The 21,521-nt window shown below is 32.1% G+C and overlaps 2 protein-coding genes and 1 long non-coding RNA gene across 5 annotated transcripts; 2 read left to right on the forward strand and 1 right to left on the reverse strand.

The window, feature by feature from the left end:
* Positions 1–107: 107 nt before the first annotated feature.
* On the forward strand, positions 108–5,669 carry LOC123681600 (stimulator of interferon genes protein). Of its 2 annotated transcripts, XM_045619789.1 has the most exons (9): positions 108–229; positions 1,867–1,967; positions 2,039–2,150; positions 2,206–2,247; positions 2,494–2,786; positions 2,874–3,146; positions 3,377–3,551; positions 5,206–5,319; positions 5,371–5,669. In XM_045619789.1, exons 2-9 carry the CDS (start codon positions 1,932–1,934, stop codon positions 5,448–5,450), a joined length of 1,125 nt encoding a protein of 374 aa, XP_045475745.1. In that variant the 5' UTR covers positions 108–229; positions 1,867–1,931; the 3' UTR covers positions 5,451–5,669. The 2 variants fall into 2 exon arrangements, with proteins under 2 accessions (XP_045475745.1, XP_045475744.1); XM_045619788.1 differs by lacking the exon at positions 108–229 and having other exon boundaries at positions 1,353–1,967.
* LOC123681602 lies at positions 3,305–6,248 on the reverse strand. The gene is made up of 4 exons (XR_006747696.1): positions 6,081–6,248; positions 5,692–5,813; positions 4,421–4,601; positions 3,305–3,587 (listed from the first exon to the last, which is right to left on the reverse strand). It is a non-coding gene; the product is annotated as an uncharacterized LOC123681602 (long non-coding RNA).
* A 326-nt stretch (positions 6,249–6,574) lies between these two features.
* Positions 6,575–12,268, forward strand: LOC123682423 (poly(A)-specific ribonuclease PARN-like). Of its 2 annotated transcripts, none has more exons than XM_045621025.1 (13): positions 6,575–6,827; positions 6,897–6,927; positions 6,989–7,181; positions 7,232–7,395; positions 7,449–7,599; positions 7,693–7,981; positions 8,601–8,722; positions 8,779–8,897; positions 9,875–9,985; positions 10,043–10,168; positions 10,543–10,629; positions 11,599–11,917; positions 11,974–12,268. In XM_045621025.1, the coding sequence occupies exons 2-13, from the start codon at positions 6,909–6,911 to the stop codon at positions 12,059–12,061; spliced, it is 1,788 nt and encodes a 595-aa protein (XP_045476981.1). In that variant the 5' UTR covers positions 6,575–6,827; positions 6,897–6,908; the 3' UTR covers positions 12,062–12,268. The 2 variants fall into 2 exon arrangements, with proteins under 2 accessions (XP_045476981.1, XP_045476980.1); XM_045621024.1 differs by having other exon boundaries at positions 6,577–6,827; positions 6,892–6,927.
* Positions 12,269–21,521: the final 9,253 nt, after the last annotated feature.

Here is a 21,521-nt window from a genome sequence, read left to right on the forward strand (position 1 = left end):
AAGAAAACACTTACGTCAAGTTAGGTTCGTTAGCATATCTCTGAAATTAAGTAAGGTTAGGTTAGGTTAGGTTAAGTAAGGTTATATCACAGATTACAGATTAGTCTGTGGTTATATATCACATGGAGAAAAATGATCTAATAACACATATTGTTTTTTTTTTTGTATTTTTGAGGGCCACTGTAGTTTCATTTCTATTTATTATTGTTGACATATTTGATAGACATAGGTAAATATTGATCTGAATATATTCATTGTGAAGGTTATCTCATTAAGCTTATACTTGGAATATTAATATTCTACATTGTATTTTCTGAACTATTACTGTTTCCTCAAATAATCTACTACTGGATAAATTCCATATTTAGGATAATACCTATGTTAAAGATGAGCTCTTGGAACAACATGAAAATTATATTTATTCACAAATTAAACAATTTTTGCAATATCGTACAACATATCAAATAATATGTTCGCATTGCTTTCCTGACTACTATACATATACTTTTACCAATAAGTATTGAAAATAAATACTGTTACCTTTTACTACACCAAGGGTTTATTTAATTTAGTTCAATATAATTTCAGGGATGTGTAGTGTTGTCAAGGAATTCAAGATGTGGTAAATTTCACATGCTTGTTTCAGAAGTTTTATTACCAGGTTATTTCTGTTTGTAAACTCTAAAAGATGATTCGATTCCGTATTTTCGTAGTAAATTATCTTCACACAAACATGTAAATGCTTATATTACTGGCTTATGAATAAAAGTCTTTCTAATTCACGTGGTTCTGCAGAAAGGATTATTTTTACTGACAATTCTACCATTGCTTTCATCATATTTCTACACACGATCTACATTCAAGATTACTTTCAAAATATCCAGAAGTTTCACAAATTCATTGTCTGATTCATTCTAACTATTCCGATAAGAATTTAAATATCTAAAAATATGCATTTCAACTAAGTAACATGTTTTTCTCGCAATTCACCAAATGAAAATCACAGATAACCAGATATGAAAATCAGCTGACATTACATCCAAATAGAGTATATTGACAGATGTCGCAACCTGCGTACGAATTTCCAAAAGCGAAGGACTGAAATACTTGATAAGGTATAACAGAAAACAAGTTAGAGCGATCATGATGATTCAGTACATTTTAACTTGCAATTGTAAGCTTAAAATTATCTAACGGTTTATGAAATGCAATAAAAACTATCTGTCATGAACTATTATTGACTGGTTAAAAAACAATGCATTTGAGAATTTATAACATTACTTATCTCTAATGCAAAATGTGGCGTGATCCTAAGCGTCACACAAAGAATAACTAAAATAGCAAAAATACATTGTAAGAACAAAGAGCGTATTATGGTTACAATGGGCATTCATTCCACCCACATTATCTCGTGTTTGAAATTGATGAGTTAACAATATTCTATCACAGACTAACTAGTAATCTGTGATTCTATCATGAAATATCAAGTAACAAATGAAGATTCTAAAATATGTCGTATGATCAGAATGGGGTCGTATTATGTAATTATATACTCGATAAGTATTCAGTACAAAATAGTATAATTTTTCAGAGTAAAATTTCAAGTTATCAGTGAATTCAGTATTCCCTAACGTACGACATACTTTAAATTATAAACATTTGCACAAGATGGAGCCACAGGCCCATTGGGGGAAAACCAATATTCTGTGAAATCAAATCATATTTTCGATGGTCAAATGTCTCCTCAGGAGGGTTGATGATACTATTTATAGAAAATGACCTATCCTAGATACTGCATATTAGTGAAAAATTGAAGATTAATTAACTTGTTAATTGAATAACGCTATAAAATTTTTCATTCAACAGACTGATTACCTACTACGGAGTACGACAAGTAAATTCTATAAAATTTTTGGAAATAGCTGAATGAGATGAAAAAAAAAGTTGCTGAACTCCATTTGAAATCGGTAAATCATGTTTTGGGATTATTTAATTCTGTTGTTCATTTTTTTAACTAACTTTCATTCTGAAATTGCAGTATGTAGTTAGGGACAAGGGAGGAAAGCTAACTTTCCCTTCTACAATACCAAAGAAACGAAGCTCAATCAGGATGTTTATATTAGGATGTTTTATTTTGTATAGCTGTATAAGTAGGTATTGTATTATTTGGTCATATAGTTTTCTTGACAGTTTTGAACATTGCAGGCGAGTTTTATGAGATTAAAGACTTCAAATTAACTCTTGAAAGTGAGTATATAGTAATTACTTGCATCCCATTGAAACTCTGAAATAATTCAAATTTTCCTCTGATCTTTTCTTCTCAAGTTTTTTTGGTTTGAAAACCTTCAGCATTATATTTTTTTTGTAATAATTGGAATTCATCTCTATGAATAACAAATCTTTCATCAGAAAATTTGCGAAGAAATTATTTTAAGACAGGGGACAGTGAACATTAAATGAAGTTAATATCTCTTGAAATATGTTTTGTTTTAGTGTTCAGTTATACCATTGCCATTTATTTCATAGTGGAATTTATTGATAGGATAATACTAAGTTTCGAAGAGTTGATGAACCATTTCCAACCAAGATATGGAAAAAGTTTGATAAAGGTTTTGAAGCATACCTTTTACTTCAGTGAAGGAGCATGTCTTATTATGATATCTTCATTAGCAATCGTTGGCAAGTTCTACTCGGAACATGGATTTATTGACACTACGAAACTTCATAAGTTCTCATACCTTAAAAGTTTATTTCTCTTACTTTTTCTAAGAAAAGTATTGAAGATAGTATGTAATTTGTTTGTCAAAGAATTTCAATATATTACATATATACAATACATATTTATCCAAATCATTACAAATACTGTATTTCAGGAACATGCTCCCATTTATAATTCATTGAAATTTGAAGATAATGATGGCCTGAGCTACAGTACAGCAATGGCAAATTCATTTTATCATGGGTATTTGAAATTGATATTACCAAAAACGAGTGGAGAAGACAAGAACCTAATGGAAATAATTGATATATATTCTGATAGAAATAAAGTTGATGTGTTTCCAAAACTCTTTATATTGGTTCCAAAGTCAGCTTTTTGCCAAATTTCTTTAAAAAGTTCAATTAGTCCAAGTATTGAGGAAAGTTCTGTAAGTCATGATAATTGAAATTATTAAATAGGTTTTCAAATGTAGAAGTTTTGCCCTCCTATGTAGAAAATTCTTAAAACATTGGTCTCAAGGTTTTGAAATATTTTTCTTGTAACAATTTCATATGAACTTTAAAAGATAACTTTTCGGAAAAAATGATATTTTATTCTCTTTAACATGGAGTAGTTATATTTATATGATACCTTCAAAAAATTATACTATTATTTCAGAGTTTAGATGAAAAGAAGTTAACAATAGCTGGTGTTCAAAAGAGATCATACAAAAACTCTGTTTATAAAATAAGAGACCCAAATAATCCTAGAAAGGTGTATTATGTTTGTGCCGAGTATGCAACTCCTTTACGTACCTTTAAAGCATCACTGGATTTTAGTGGGTTATTTAACGGTGAGTGTGTTCAATTTGAATTTTACCCTCCATGTTCTAGAAAATAAGAATTTATTATGATGACAGCCATGAAGTATTCAGTATATTTGAGTGGCAAGTTGCAAAACGAATGCAAAAGAGTGTGGGAATTGCCTTCTGCAACGAGTATTAGACTATATTTTCTCTATTTCAGTCAAGTTTTGTGAACTATTGTCGAAATTCAATGAAAAATTCAGATTATATATCCTTGTCACTTATGTATTGTATCTTGGCAGCTGGTGTGACTTTTACGTTAATTGATAGATTACGGACTTTGAATATGAATTGTATGTTTTGAATTTTAGAATAATTTACAATTACGCATTAAATTTGTGAATTATGTCTGACGAAATCGATTTATCACCACCAGAATCAAAAGAAATTGCGAATAATGTTACAAAACATTTCACTGTATCCAAATTGTATTATATTGGCAATTATTGACGGTTGTTGATATTTGATAGGATTGGCATCCGGAGAGACAACCACAAAAAGAAAAATATAACTGAAAACGATGCTGCTTTGAGTTCATTACAGCACTGTTTTCAGAACTGTAATGATATGTATGTAACGATACTGAAATAGAGAAAAATTATTTCATAACTAAAAATGCCTAGGAAAACTTGATGCGCACATTAGGATTAGAAGTAGTATGAAGTGTGACCCTAAAAACTAATCTAATTTGATTTATGGATATTAAGTTTTGTTTTAATTTACATATGTGAAAGACAAAGGCAAAATCCATTGAAAATTAATCAAATGCATGGTTTTTCTAGATTATTTGGTCAACTGTGTTTTATCATCAAGAATTACTGCAGAGGACACTATTCAAGTACAACTTCATTTCTCACCATATATTTTCACGATCCTTATGATCATGAAAATATGTTTTGTTATGGAATCATCGTTGGGGTTTACGTTTGTGATGTAACTTGTTCTTCCCTCCTAAGAGAAATAGGGGTTCTCACAATCATGGAATTTGAATGGTCATTGTTCTTATTTATTAGAAAAACAAATTTTCACCTCCATAGACTGGAATAAGAAAACAACAGTTTTTTTAGTTCGATTTAATGTCTATCCAATATCGATACCAGATTACAATCTAAATAGAAACATGCACAAGTGATATGCTACAATTTAAAAGTATATAAATTGAGAGGTAACACTGGTACATCAAACACTTTTGTTCAATAGGATGAATAATAAAATCCTCAGTGTATGTTTCTATTTCTTTGATATAAGTAAGGACAAACAATCTAAATATTGTTGAGTGCTCTATCATTTAAATGAATAAAAACCCCCATTAGAGCTATATTTGAATATGGATTGGTCAAATAATAATTTTTTACATTATGACTCGCCTTTTTTCGACACAGAATTTTTATTGAATATTTATACTTACCCATTTACTTATGTATTTACCTTGTAATTATTGTGTACATTTATTCATGAATAATTTGAAATCTTTGTTGCTTGAAACTTCATCTTTTGGTACCATTGTTGCTGTTTTAATGACCAAATCGAATTGTTATACTTTCTTCAATATCCGAAGAGATCTCAATCATTCCAATTCTCCTTGGGAGTATTTGTCAAGCAAATCAAGTATCAAGATTTTTATATTAATATTTTTTTCCAGAAACTTTCAAGAAACATGCTGACGACATAGTATTGAATTTTTATTTGATTATGAGAGATTTTGTCAGAAATGATCCTGATATTTGTGATCTATGTGAATTGATTTACTATGATGGTAAAGTAATGTAATTATGTGCTAAAATAATCTATCCTAAGAATTTTTCAGACCGTGATGAACATGGTTTGAGAGATATAGCCCCGTTATTACTGAGTAAAGTGAAAAAACAGAATAGATCACTGGTTTGAACAAAGAATGATATGGGAACTGAAAGCTGAATTATATATATACCTTCATATTTCAAGTTTTTGCTCTCATTGAAATTCATTAATATTGCTCATGCGATCTTATAGATTATTGAGTTAGTTATTATTAATAGTAAAGAAATTTATCAATATTTTTCGTTGTTTACACTATATTTTCTGTCTTCAGCACTACTTATTTTTTTAAATATACATTTATGAAAACAATGTGTTTTGCCAAACCTACCTTAATCATTTTTAAAAAATAATAACTTCAAATCAACTTGACTTTAAATACACATCAAAGTCTATACAATGTAATCAATATTCATTTTTGGGATTCAGGGGATTCCCCTTCCAGTTGAGAACCTTGAAGAGAAAAAGCAATAAGCTTATATTCTATGATTTTTCAAATAGATTTGATAAATTATCAGTATAAAAACTGATTTCTTTTCTGTACTTTCTTCTATCTATATACCTATACTATATATTGTTCTTAAAGTGAAACCATAAAGAGCTTTCTGAAATGAATTAATACCGATAATATTTAGAATAATCATCATATGAATATTCAAATCAAGACGAATAGATACTTTTTGATTAGAATGATAAACAATTTTATATAAGTAAACTAACAGGAAATACTAAAAATTACTATATTCCAGAAATAATCCCCACTAAAAATAATTGAATCTTGAAACAGCTTCGGTTGTTCAAAATTAATAGAATTGGAGATACCAAAGTACCAAACATTCGATCAATAAATATCGATATCAAATAAATGCATTATTTTCCTTCTGATCCGTCTGCATTTTCCAGGTTAAAGAACTCCTAAAAATTTCGTAAAAGCAAAAGTCATAATCGAATTATTTCAATAACCGGATAACAATCCGAATATCAAGAATCATAACCACAGAACAGAAATCCTAACACAAAAAAAGCACAGAGATTTATAATCGTTTCATATGTCGCTCATGTCAAAGCGCACTCAAGGAACAAAATGTTTTGGGACATCGCTGTAATGTCCAAAGTCTTATTTAGGGAATAACAGAACTAGAAACCGCAAACTCCACATAATTTCCACAGAAACCTATATTTTTTAATTTTGATGTCATGTGTCCTTAGCAGCTGTTCGACCATAGAGCTCAAATAGTACTCAAATCCTCATGAAAAATAAAAAAATAAACTTTCGGTTCAATTTTGGTTATAACACTTATAACCGACTATTTTTATTAAAAAAATTAGATCAACGATTATTCTTCATCTGGTGTGATCCCTTCACTTTTCAGACTAGTATTTCTGAATATACCGTTAATGCCGAAAAATACAAGAAATTGAAAATTTGAAAACGTTCTTCTACGTTCGTTTATCGTTTTATTAGTGGTAATGTACAATTTTTTTTGGTATTTTTTAAATATTTTGAAACTTCTATTCAATTTTTTATTAGCAAAGAAACCAGATGCAATGGATGTCACCAGGCAAAGTTAGTATTTATACCAATAATGCATGTTCCTAAGATGTGTAATTGTTAATTTGTTATGCAGATTTTGAGGCTGTTTCAACTAAAGTGAAGAAATCTATTGAAGAGGCCACTTTTCTTTCTATTGACTGTGAACTCACAGGATTGAATACGATACGGAATATTAATGCTTTTGATACTATTCAACAATATTACAATAAAGTGAAGGAAAATTGTAGAGAATTTTTAGTTATACAATATGGAATTACAGCATTCAGGTAATTTTATTAGGATATTATAGTTCCAACAATTAATTTATGATTTTTAGATATGATCAAGAACACAATTTGTTCAAGCAATCAAGTTATAATTTTTATATTTTTCGACGACCACTTAATAGGAATATTCCTGACCAAAGATTTTTATGCCAGGCTTCTAGTATAGATTTCTTGATTTCCCAAGGTTTTGATTTCAACAAACTATTTAGGGAAGGTTTGTACAGACATCGGAATTAAATGAAAATATTTCTAATCAGTTGATTTTAGGTATATCATACCTCAACTTGGAAGAAGAAACTAAATACATGGAAAATTTAGAGGAAAAACGTTCTGAAAGGATTGAATCATCTACACCAAATACTAAGCAAGATAAAATAGCCATTCCTCCATCAGAACAACCATTAGTCAATGATGCTATGTGTGTATCTTGTTTTGGTCTTCTCAATTGTTTCAAGTTTTTCCTATTTGTCATTTGATTTTACAGTTCTAATGAAAATCTAAAATGTTCTAGAAAATCCATCAATGAATATTTGAATGGAACTGAGACAAAACCACTTCAGTTGCCAAAATGTAATCCATTCTGCAGAAAGTTGATTTACCAAGAGACAGCAGACATTTTTGGTGATAAAATAATGGTTGAAACCAAGCAATTAGAAAACAAAGACAGAGTTTTACATGTTTCACGTATAAAATCAAAAGAAGAATTAGAATTAATTGCTAAAGAAAAGTATGAAGAAGATTTAAATATTTTGAATGAATGTGTTGGATTTACTAGAGTGTTGAGGATGATTGTAGAGTCAGTAAGTTATTATTTAATTACAATACACCAATCATTCGGAAAAACAAAGAGATTTCAAGCGAATAATCTGTATTCAAGTGGTTTTGGTCATTGTTGGTTATATCACATGACGTCCTGCCCTTTAACATCACTGATTTCACTGCAGATAACCAAAGGTAACCACACTCAAGGGTTAGGTTGAACTTTTGGTCATTGAAGAAGTGAGGATAAATTTGATTGAAATAAGACTTGATGAATTCCAAACTCAATAATATGCAAGCCTACACAATTTTCTGTTGATGGAAAGCTTTGTATTATTGAAACAGAGTGTTAATACAGAAGGATGATATTATAATAGAAGTTGGTAGTATTTGTTTTGATCACAGCACTGACCTACATTAACAAAAATAGTGGACTATCACTACACTGCGTTCAAACAGAGCTTGGTTATTCCTAAAGGGCCATAACCAAAGTTAAGACCACAGATGACCGTGTTTATTAGTGATTATTTGCTGGAAATCGCTTATCGTATGCGATATGAACCATTTACTTTTCCTGTTTATTTGAGAATTTAAATCAGTACAGTTATACTGATATCATTCTTAATATATGAAAAACTTTCTCATAGTTTATATTTTTAGGGCAAATTAGTTGTGGGGCACAACTTGTTGTTAGATATTATTCACACAATAGACAAATTTTTAACTTCACTACCTGATGATTATGAAGAATTCAAGGAGTGTGCACACAATTTATTTCCAAGGTATGTATTCCATTTTGATATATCATTCAATTTGTATATTTAATATTTTTCACAAGTATTTTAGATACTAAATTTATGAGTTCAAGTATAAGATTCAGAGATCTTATCAATTCAAGTGCTCTTGGTCCCTTAGTTGAAACTGTGAGGAAAGAACCTTTTGAAATTCCAAAAATTGGTGAGTTTTCACCTTAGTATGGGAAAAAGTGTTTGGGTCAATGACTTTGTTATTATAGGTTGAATATCACATATTTTGATTTTTATGATTGATTGGTTAATATTTTTATGACAATATTTCATTATACAGGGTGTTTCCTAAACATGCGGCAAAAATTCAGGGGGTTGTTCCTTGGACTATTCTAAGAATATTTTGTCCTTTGATGATTTTTGAAAAACCTATTTGTTTCGAAGATATAGGGGAAACAAAATTTCAGATAATAACATTTTATTATGAAAAATTACATGAAAATTCAACTCAACCTACAAAAACTGTTGAAAATGACCACCTCTAGCCAGCATACAAGCATCCAATCTTCTCCTCATTGACTGCCGAACCCTTTCAAAAACACCAGGATCATTTCTTATTAAGTTACACCCAGCAATGATCCGATTTCGAATTCAAATGAAAACCGTGTTTAATCTGTATTCCTTTACCATCTGCACTTATCAATTTTTAGTCAAAAAACTGGCCGTTTTTAGTAATTGGAATGTTGTTAAACAAATTTAAAAATAAATTGTATCTACTTAGTAAACACAGTGCGGTACGCATTTTTATTTAAACTATTATTAATTTTAAAAATATGAAAAATGTTGTTCGCCCTGTATCTTCGAAACAAAGAGGTTTTCCAAAAATCATCCAAGGACAAAACATGCTTAAAATAGTCCAAGGAACAACCCCCTGAATTTTTGCCGCATGTTTAGGAAACACCCTGTATGGTAGACTAAATTCATGCTGTCTTTCCAATTGTTGGTACTTTCATATATTGGAGAAATATAGATTAGAATAGAGCTAAATTGTTATTTATTTCCATGTAATTTCATTCAGGCTAATAATTTGATTGAATAATATTGTTAATATCAATCAAACTAATTTGATATTGGAGTCATTTCCACATTTCATTACCTAATGTCTTTGGCATTATTACTTTTTCGCAGTCATTGAGGATGGATGTTGTGGTTACTCCCTAGATGATAAAAAGGAACATGAAGCTGCTTTCGATGCATTTATAACAGGAGTTAGTTTGCTAGCCATGTGGAACTATTTAGGTATATTTCATAATTCTAATCTTGATATGTCCTTCAATTTAAATTATTCATTTACAGGAAAGGAAGCAAAACTTTCACCTGAAGAAACGTTTTCTAATTTCGATTTATTGCTGCCTTATAACAATCGAATATTCCTTATGAGGTTACAAGATAATCCTTTTATTCATTTAGGTGGAACGGATCGTGAGTAATTTTGAAATGTTTCATCCTTATTTTTAACATAATGTTCAGAGACAAACTAATAATTTTGCCTTCAGCATTATTTGGTATACTTTTCAATAATGTTGTAACTATAGCTCATATTCTTGAAAATGACTGTAAAACGATTTAATAACATAATTTTTTTTATGGAAGAAGATAATCTGGGTCAATCAGAAGATAATTTTAGGGTTGATTGTTTATAAAGAAAATGTAATTTCTGGTACAGAGTTGGTTTCAGATTTTATAATTTTGAACTACAAAGATAATTTTTCATAGATTTTTTTATTAATATTCTTATATGAATAATATTTCTAAATAGTGAATAAATATTTCTATTTCTATGTATATTTCTGCAGCCAATCCATCTCGGGATCACGTTTTCCATATTACTTTCCCAACTCATTGGAAGACAAGTGATATTCAACAGATGTTCAGTCCTTTCGGTAAGTATGGGATTATTTCCAAAAATAAAGGCACTATTATTGTATTCTCATTATTCCATACCATTTGAATAATAGTATATTCTAAAACAAGTTGCAGAATGGGCTCCCATTCCAACACGAATGCGAAATTCTACAAAGAATGACAAAGGAGTGAGTTTTCGAACGCATGAGTGTCGGAATTGCCTTCTGCTACAAGTATTGGACGATATTCTCCCTATTTCAGTCGAGTTTTGTGAAATATTGTCGAAATTCAACAAAAAATCCAGATTATACATCCTAGTGACTTTTGTATTTTATCTTGACTGCTACGAAAATTGACAGATTACGGAATTTGAAGTTGAATGGTGTGTTTCGAATCTTGAAATAATTTATAATTACGCAATGAAATCATGTATTATGCCTGACAAAATCGATTTAGAATTAAGGATTAAGAGAAATCTAGAATAATGTTGGAAATCATTTCACTATATCCAAATTATATTGACAATTAATAATAATAATAATATACTTTATTTGCTCAAATAACAAATGATGTTTTAGTATCGTCAAAATCAAAATAACGTGAGTTGAAATTCGATAGAATAGTCTGTGTTGACAACCACAAAACGAAAAATATAACTGAAAACAATGCTGTGATGAGTTCATTACAGCACTGTTTTTAGTACTGTAATGTAGATAAATACATTAAAGGCATTATCAAAATTCCTTAGTTTACATTATACAATTAAAAAACATTTTTTTGTGAAAATTTTTCCAATCTTCTTTGAAATTCGTCAAAATTGAATCTGTAAAAACTAAAAAGGATATTGGATAAGAAAAAACTGGAAATTTATCCAAAGTTATAAATTTTTATAAATAAGAATCGTGATTTGGATAAAAAAATTTATGTTCCACCCTTTATGATATTTTTTATATTTTTATAATATTCAATGTTAACATTTCAAGCATTATGATATCTTTTGGTTCTAGGAAATGTGTTGGTTTCATGGATAAATGACTCATCTGCATTTGTGGCTTTATATAAGAGAGATCAAGCACCAATGGCATATAAATCCCTTAAACAAAGCGACACTTGTATTGTAAAATCATATAATGAACATCAAGAAGCGAAAAAGACACCTTCTTCTCACTCACTCCAAAAAAATTCTACAACGCCTTCCAAGACTCCTTCTAAGACTTCTTCTAAGACACTTTCTAAGACACCTTCTAAGACACCTTCTAAGACACCTTCTAAGACTTCTTCTAAGACTCCTTCTGGTTATCTTAGAAAACGCAAAATATCTGAAGGGTGAGTATTTTTTAGGTTTGGTTTCAGTAATTTTAAAAGATAACCGTATTTCCCAGATCAATCTCAAATTCTCCGAAGGAAAAGGTTGTGAGTAAGAAGAAGAAATCGCCGATGGTATTTGCCGTGAGCGATGATTGGGACTAGCTTCTAGGTATTAAAGTTTTTTATGTGTATATATGTATAAATTTGGATTTATTATTTCAGTATATATCCATATATAATGTCAATTTGTGGGTGAGAATCTTAACAAAATGATATTCATATTTGTTGATTCTGATTAAACAATTGATACTTTGTATTTTTCGAAAATAATGAGTATTCAGACATGATATTATAATTTCTACAACAATCTTTCTGTGTTTTATTTGTTAGGTTTAAGAATTATTCAACAAAGTCTAAGATATACACCTCAGTGATCTATCAAAAGAGATCGCTTTATTTGCTTTTGATAAGCTCAATAATCATGAAAAATGATTAAAATTCTTGGCATGTTTGGAAGAAAAGCTAAACAGGACTTTCGTTCTCCAAAAGGACTCCCATTTCAATACTAGCAGTTTTTGTGCTTAACTTCAAGGTCAAAAAAAAATTGGCGATTATTTATTCATTTTTGATACGTTCTAGTGACTGTAAACAATGTAAATTTGTGGATGAACTTGAAAAGAAACAATTTCATCATAAACAGGATGCCCAAGTTATCTCTGTTGCCAAATTCCACAAGAATATTCTACAGGCAATTTGCAACAAAAGTAGGGCCCAATTATCTTTTGTTCTAAAGTAATTCAAGATTCTAATATTTTGAAACAGTTCACAATTTTTTCACTGAAAACAAAGCATAACTTGAAAACTTTCATCTTAATCAAAATTCATTGCATTCCATTGGAAATGAATTGTACTTGGACCGGAGTATTCCATGGAGATTTTCATGAAAAACTCGTTATAGGGTGGTTAAGGAAAAAATATTAAAATTTTCTTAAGTCATAATCTTTGGTCAAAGTTTACCTTGAATTCCGCCCCGTAAAAACCCCATGACAATTATATGCAACAACTGCTATATTTATAATTTATAAAGCTTTTCAACGACGTATACAGTGATGTATGGATAATACGAACAGAAAGTTTGTAGGACCCGTTCGGTTTATCAAATCATTCGGATTATAGGAATCATATTGAATCACATTTCTAGAGTGTGCAAACTCATTTCCATAAAAAAATGTACTTTATATAAAAATATGTATTTCTGCCCATCAAAGACATGAATTGATTGATATGATCCGCATGATCGCCTCTTTAGTGGACACTTTCTGAAACAGGTTCATCTTCGTTGTAAGAGCTTTCATTTTCCTCAATGATATCAGCAATTATCTCATCATTTTCCGATCTTCCTAACTTTCCTTGCCTTATGACATTGTGGGTTGTGGTCCTTATACTGTGACTAAACTAAAGTAGTTCACGGCCAAGGACAAATTAGGGAAATAAAAGAACGGGATAAAAACACTTATTCAATTTATTTCCAACCCACTAAAAATGTGTGAAGAAGATGATATTTAGATCTAATCGCTTTTTAAGGGTCGTTGCGGCTCGGTCATTGCACGTACCGCTTTTATTGAACTTAAGAAGTTCTTGTGTCGTCGAGATATAAAGTTGACGCTACGTCTGAGGATGCTTCAGTGTTATGTCACAGAATAGAGAGGTATTACAGAAGCGACACTCTCCCTTTTTCATGGTACCCAACCGCCATATTGTCAGTAGTTATGTTTACATCTTTCCACGTGTTTCGGTGTTCGAGTTCATTGCCCGTTTGACACAAGTACGATATATATATAAAATTATTATTTATTATTATTAATGTATTCTATAAAAGCGATTTTATTGTATTTCAGGAAATTCAAGTAAGATAATAAAAGTCGGAAACTTACCATTAATTCAAATTTTGAAATGAAATACAAATTTAGGCTGAAAAATATTTTGAAATAGAATTACTACTTCCATTCAATACGCAGTCATGTCCCAAATATCATACAGTAATCATACAAATGTAATTTCAAATGGACCGCCATGTCATAGAATTGAGAAGTTTTAATATAAATATTTACTATTCTGTGGTCATGTAGAACTACCAGCCTTCTGAGAGTTCTTCAAGGTCACCAAAATTGGTTACATCGAGAACAAAGGAAATGTCAAAGAGTGTCGCTTCTGTAATACCTCTCTATTCTGTGGTTATGTGTTCTCCATAGAACAAGTATGTACTCTATGGTGTTCTCCACGCTTCTGTATGGGATGCAGGCGTGGACCTTGAAACAGAGTCATTTAAATGGACTGGCTGCCTTTGAATTCTGGTGCTACAGAAGAATCCTACGAATACCATATGGGTAGAAAGAGTGCCAAATGTCGAAGTAATCAGAAGAATTGGAAGTGAACCAGGAATACTGTTGACTATCAAAAGAAGAAAATTGGAGTACTTGGGACATGTCATGAGTGGGCAAAGACACAGATTGCTGCAGCTCATTGTGCAGGGCAGAATAAGAGGAAGAAGAAATGTAGGTAGACGCAGACTATCCTGGCTCAAGAACCTGAGAGAATGGTATGGATGCAGCAGCTCAGATCTATTTAGAGCGGCGTTTAACAAAATCCTCATTGCTATGATGGTTTCCAACACAGACTAACTACTAATCTGTGGTTTCCAACCTTCGATAGGAGATGGAACTAGAAGAAGAAGAAGAAGAAGAAGAAGCGGCTCGGTCGCAGGTACTTTTTCGCCGGTCTCGGGAACAGATTAGGGATGTTACGAAAAGAAGTGAACAGATTCTTCGCAACAGGTTAGCTCAGCCTAGCTGTTCCAGGTACCTGTTCTTTTTAAAGAACCGAACCTGTTCTTTTCGAACGATTCAGTGCTTTTGCGCAATGATCAATTGACCATATTCACCGTCGCCATATTGATGTGCGACAATACCAACTACCCAGTGTTCCCAACGAAGAAATATTGAGTTTACTAGAAAAATACCGCTAATATCAAAAATACTATCAGCCATAGAGATTATTCTTCCACTGACTATTTCCAAAAATGGAGCGAAGCCTTCATTTATACACTCGGCCACAGTTAATTTGTTCATAAAACCGTCTTTCACTAATGTTTTTATTTCCAAAAGTTGAAATTTTTGCGAAATATTGTCCCAAACAAGCCTATGTGGCGTAGCAGCCAGAAAAGGTACACATAAACTTCAATTATGAACTTTCTATTGTGGAATTTTTTTAGTAAACTCAATATTTCTTCGTTGGGAACACTGGGTAGTTGGTATTGTCGCACAACAATATGGCGACGGTGAATATGGTCAATTGAATCTTCTCTCGGAAGTCGGAGCTGCTATCGTATATCAAACGAATAGGTTCTTTTCTTGCCTGTTGCGTAAAGAACAGATGAGCTGCCTGTTCTTTAAAAAAGCAGGTTGTTGACTGTTCTTTAAAGAACAGGCTGTTCCGAAAAGAGCAGTTACTAAACTGAATCTGCCTGTTGTCAGATATGATATATATTCTTTGAAGTCTAATAAATGAATATTTCTGTCAAGGAGTATTATCGAATTATTTCGTCTGATCCGTAAGAAGGAAATTTTTTCGAATATCAGCAATTTCCACATATATTTTTTGTGTGTTCGTTTCCTGTTGAAATCCCAATTCATAATTTTTCTTTCATAATTCTCAATTTTTTTTTCAGAAATCTTGAAATTCATGATTTCAGGATAATCATTGGAATTGATGAAAATATTGATAATTAGTCAATTTGATTGGGGTGAATATTTCAACAAAGATAAAATCAAATTATGTTTTTCTGAATTGCGGCTTCGAAAGAAATATGCACTCATAAAATCAGAAAAATGATTTGAATATATCCGATATACAAAATTTGGAAAAAAATTAGTTTATTCACACGATCATAGGCGTACCCAGGGGGTTATTGATTAAAATAAATGAAAAATTGTAAGTAAGATTGTATCTGCTCTTGGAAGTCGGAGCTTCCATCGTTATTCAAAAGAACAGGTTCTTTTCTTGCCTGTTGCGTAAAGAACGTATGAGCTGCCTGTTCTTTAAAAGAGCAAATTGTTGGTTGTTCCGTAAACACCGAAGCTGCTCCCGTTCTTTAAAGAATAGGCTGTTCCGAAAAGAGCAGTTGCTAAACTGAATCTGCATGTTGTCAGATATGATATATATTATCTTCTTTGAAGCCTAATAAATTAATCGTTTTGTCAAAGAGTATCTATTATCGAATTATTTCGTCTGATCCGTAATAGGAAGGAAATTGATAATGAGAAATAAGAAAATAAATTCCTAGTTCGAGAATTGGATGATGATTTTTGTATCCCCCATTCTGGATGTTTGAAGAGAAGGTACTAAACTGAATCTGCCTGTTGTCGGATATGATCCCGTTCTTGGAAAATCCAGCAATTATTATTATTGTTACATGACGGCGTACAAAATAAAATAGATCCTTAATTAGACGCAGTAAAACCTTCGCTTGGACACTATATTGTAGTGTCCCATTGTAAGTGATCATTCAAATTTTCACTCGTAACCACTCGTGGGGTTTGAACCCGCTGCGATCGGCAACCTGGTGGACTTTCATAAAAGAACAGGTAACCAAAAGAGCAGGTTAAATAAACAGGTTCTTTTAAAAGAACCGAACAGTTCTAAACTGTTTTTTCATTTAACCTGTTCTTTAACAACTCTAGAACAGATGTGAAAATCTTTACTCTTCTTGTTGTCGGTGCAAGTGTTGCACATAAGTTGTAGTTGCGGACTGGACTGAACTCAATTGAATTATTCGCTCTGAAATGCCGAGTTTTATGGGCATTCAGGCCGTTTGCAAAGCCTTTCTACGGATCCCTTAGGGGTGTGGCTTTGATCATTTCAAGTTTTTACACAGAATTCTTCTGATTTTTTCGAAGCATAAGAGAGATACAGGGTGTGCAACGTCATTTCTGAGCAATATTCTATTGAGTGTGGTCAATAATGTATAACCTTTGAAGTTACGGATTCTGGTCATATCAGAGTTATCTGAGTTCTCAATTCAGAAATGGTGAAGAACTCTGAAAATAACAATTCAAAATGATGGAAAACCTATAACGTTCGAGATTATTTTTTTCGGTTGCCAAATTGAATTCCATTTTCTGAATGAACCCGGAATTTTCTGAGAATTTTGGTGAAAACTTTTATTCATAAATACATAACATAACATAACATATGAATTAACATAATATTACATATAACATAACATAATTTAATGAATTTGTAAGAAATTATCAAGTGTATACATATGGGATAAGTCAAAAAAAGAATGATTAGAAAATATAAAATTCTAACTCTATGTTGAACTCTATAAAGTACCTAAAACCCATTCAATTGAAGGAACATGAAGAACTTCGCGTTTCTCTCTTTTCTTGTAGAATTATGGGCATTTTTGGGATTTCCAAGGGCATTGCAATTGTGAAACTATTTGGCAAATGCCGCTTAGAAACCCCAAAATCGTCACCAATAGTTGTGCATCTAGTTTAGCTTCAATAATGAATAGGGAAATAGTAAAAAGTTAACATCAACTTGGGACTTAACAGGCCAGTAGTATCATAACAAACCACTGGTCCTGAAAGGCCCGAATTGACATCACGTCTTTGTCCGCCTGAGGAGCTGCAGCACTGGAACCTGAAAAAATTAATCATTTTAATAATAAATAAACAATATTTACTGATTTTGTTTGGATTTCATTGAAAAAAGTTGTAATAGAAATTGTATATTTCTTTTCAATTTGAAAAATACAAACACTGCGAAGAAGTGATAGCAGGGCCGCCGCCAGATATTTTGGCGCACCGGCAAAATAAAATTTCGCCACTCTGCTTTGCCTAATTTATCTGGCTCAATACAGAGTTAATTCATTATAGGCAATAGTATAGTATATCCAAAGTCACTTGAACTAGTCCATAAAAACGGTTGGCCATAGATGTCCCTCTGAAGTGAATACCGCCATCCTCCAAATACCGGGGTTTATTTGAAAGTATTGTTAGGCAATAAATTCACTGGCTTCAACGAAATTTCTGGAAACTTGGACAACTCTTGTATCATCTAAATATTCTGGCTTCCTCCAAGTGACTTTGGAATACTATACCTATGTATACATATTTCATTATTTATCAGAAAAAATATTTTTGGCACCTGAGGGCTCTGTAGAAAAACCATTTATCACTAGGTAGAGGAGAGCGGGGCTGGACGTTCCGATTTTCAAATAATACGAATTTTCATCATGATAATGAAGGATTTAATTTTCAACTTGGGATAATATCGAAAGAATATTTATCCTTTTTGGAAATCTTATAGTCGTTTTTACTGATATCTCAATAGTGTTTTTTACAGAAGCAAATTTCGACGCGGAACATTCAACCCCGCCTTGGGGCGAGTTGCTCCACCTTTGAGGCAAATTGTTCCTCTTAGATTCTGACAATATTTTTCAAAATAATGAAGGTTGTATTGAATAAAACTATCATTTATATTAACCTGTGTATGTTAAGTTCATTTTATGCAGAACTAAACAAAAGAACAACAACAAAATATTATGTCATTGGTTTATATAAATTTTTTTATTCAGTTAGAATAAAATTGAAGTTTTTATAGAATCTATAAATCTTATCTATCTGTGTAAATATATTTTCAAAATAAAAAACATAACTAGTAACTTCCATATAAACTTTCTTCAAATAAGTCTAATCATTAATCAACAGACTTCTGCTGCAAGTTCTTAAATATAAGCATGTCATTAAGGAACACCCTGTATAGGAAGATAGTATACAATCTATAGGTTCATGCTTCTTTGTGTTGACAAAGATGACTCATTGGTCATTAAGACATTAAAATTTCATCTGCGGTAGGTGGCTTTAAGTATCAGAATTCATTAGTAGAGCTGCTATTTTGAAATTTTTTCTTGCCCATACCTAATATTGTCAAAAATAAAATCGGATTTTAGCTCTAAGAGTAATAACGGATAAGCGATAAGGTCCACCTGCCTGATGGCAAACATGCATATTTTAATGAGGTTTTAATGAAACATGCAACGATTATCCTTTGGCTTGTTATTAATTTTTATTATATTCAACATGACAAGTGCCCTAACGTGATCGTAAGTTGTCTTCTGAATGTAGCAAGTTAAATACAGACTTGTTTCTGTCCTTAGGGCCTGATTTAAATACTTAGTTGTATTCAATCAGACATCAAGCATGAGCGCGTATCGTATATACACGAACGTTAAACATTGAATGTCCATTATAAAACTTTTGAGTGTCTTGAAGTCTTAGTCTTCCTTTTTTTGAAACTTGTTCAATATCGGTTTTTCCGATTGGTCAAGTTCGATGTAATGGGTTGACTCTAGCTCTAGAAAAAATATTGTGGAGTTTGAGACCAATAATTGTACAATAATATAGGTAGGTGTACAACTTTGCTTCCGCCGTTTTGTAATAGATGGCTGTAGCGGTAAGTTGTAGTCGAAATAAGCAGATCGAAAATGGAAGGAAAATTTGAGGGAGGTTTTAATTTTCTGTTTTTTAATATGAAGAAACCTGAGGCTGAGGCTCATCGAATGCTCTCAAATACATATGGCGAGGCTACTATTAGTAAAAAAACGTACTAAGAGTGGTTTCAACGCTTTAAGAACGGTGATTTTAAAGTTGAAGACCAGAAGAGAGAAGGTTTTCAAAAATGCAGAATTGGAGGTATTACTTGATCAAGATTCGTGCTGAATACAAAAAGAATTGGCAGGATCACTGAGAGTGACGCAACAAGCTTTTCAAAACGCCTGAAAGTCATGGGAATGATTCAGAAACAAGGAAATTGGGTGTCGTACGAGTTGAAGCCGAGAGATGTTGAATGGTGTTTGTTTTCTTGTGAACAGCTGTTTGCAAGGCAAACACGGAAGGGATTTCATACATTGTGACTGGAGACAAAAAATGAGTTTTTACTATAATCCCAAGAGCAAAAAATCATGGGGATATCCCGGCAATGCTTCCACGTCGACGGCCAGACCTAATATTCACGATTCCAAGGATATGCTCAGTATTTATTATTTATTTAGAAGTCACGTACAGTCTAATGCCTCTGTGATTATATGTTTATATATGTAGCTCACAGAATAAACCATTTTATTATTATTATTATTTGGTGGAACCAGCTCGGCGTAGTGTATTACGATTTGTTAGAAACGACTGAAACAATCACATGCGACGTTATCGAGCGCAAGTAATGCGTTTGAGCCGAGCATTGAAAGACAAACGGCCGCAATACAACGAGAGACATGATGAAGTGTTTTCACAGCATGACAATGCTCTACCCCATGTTGCGAAAATGGTTAAAACATACTTGGAAACGTTGAAATGGAAAGTCCTACCCCACCCGCCGCATTCTCCAGACGTTTCTCCCTCGGACTATAACTTGTTTCGATAAATAGCACACGGTCAGGCTGACCAGTACCATAGTATAAGGAAAGGATAGTAAGCCAACCGCCGTTTGACGGCAAGGAAATAGTCACCAGGGGTCGCTACTGTAGTTGGATTTGGATTTGGAGAAGTAACTCGATGATAGATAGCGCTGAATCATGAGCTATAGATGGCGCAGAAATAATACGATAATTCATTCAGTGGCGTGGTTGAAAACAGGTCGCAAGACATTGCCGACAATTTTTATTTTATTATTAAGTTATCAAAAACGCCACTGGCGTAAATGCTTATTACAGAGCAGAAAAAATATCAAAATACCACTGAATGAACGGAATTACCACAGAATTAGAGAACAGCTTTTCTCTAATTCTGTGGTTATTCCGTTCATTCTTCCACATCTTGTAGAACAAAACCGTGCGAGAATATATCAGAAAGGCACTGTTTTCATGGTTATATTTTATTATTATATGTTGGTACTCTGAACTTTCCGCCACGTTTTATCTGTCAATTCATCAATTTGCCTTAAAGAAATCAGCTCTGCCAACCAATATTTTTCAATGCGAAAATCACTAAATGATATTTATGGAACTATTTCATTAATTTCAATGAAAATGCAATGAATTAGAGAAAATAATGTATAATATTCGTACAGAAGGCTCATTCTACCACTCGTTCATTCAAAAACTCGCCACTTCGTGGCTCGTTTTTGAATTTTGAACTCGTGGAAGAATATCAATGCCTTCTGCACTTGTACTATAAATAACTATTCCCCTATAAATTGTTTCATTTCATAAAGATGGAAGTAGCTCCTGTTGAAGAAGCATCCACTTCATTCGCGAGCAAATTCCTTCTCAAAATCTAAGCAGTAATTAATTGCAGTAGACTTCTTGATCTGACCTGTAATGACTCTAGTTGATGTTGAACTGAATGAAGTAACGACGTGTCCCTTCGTTAGTGACAGTTAAATGTAATTTACCGCATAACTGTGTAATCAGACCCCCTTTAACATCTTATTCCGACAAAAGCGGCAAGGTAGGTCGTAAAGTTAACCCCGCAAAGCATACAAGACCAAAAGTGATGTTCACGTTCAAGAATCCTTACAGAATCGTTGCTCGGCTGACGATAAAGATTCAAACACATCA

Source organism: Harmonia axyridis, chromosome 6, assembly GCF_914767665.1.
Source record: "Harmonia axyridis chromosome 6, icHarAxyr1.1, whole genome shotgun sequence".
In the NCBI taxonomy this organism is placed as follows: Eukaryota; Metazoa; Arthropoda; class Insecta; order Coleoptera; family Coccinellidae; genus Harmonia; species Harmonia axyridis.

Coding starts and splice junctions, on each gene's coding strand:
- LOC123681600 (XM_045619789.1), top strand. CDS start 1,932: ATGAAAAAAAAAGTTGCTGAACTCCATTTGAAATCG. Junction 2,151..2,205: donor TATTTTGTATAGCTGTATAA/GTAGGTATTGTA, acceptor TGAACATTGCAG/GCGAGTTTTATGAGATTAAA. Junction 2,248..2,493: donor CTTCAAATTAACTCTTGAAA/GTGAGTATATAG, acceptor GTTTTGTTTTAG/TGTTCAGTTATACCATTGCC.
- LOC123682423 (XM_045621025.1), top strand. Junction 9,986..10,042: donor AGCCATGTGGAACTATTTAG/GTATATTTCATA, acceptor ATTCATTTACAG/GAAAGGAAGCAAAACTTTCA. Junction 10,169..10,542: donor TCATTTAGGTGGAACGGATC/GTGAGTAATTTT, acceptor ATATTTCTGCAG/CCAATCCATCTCGGGATCAC.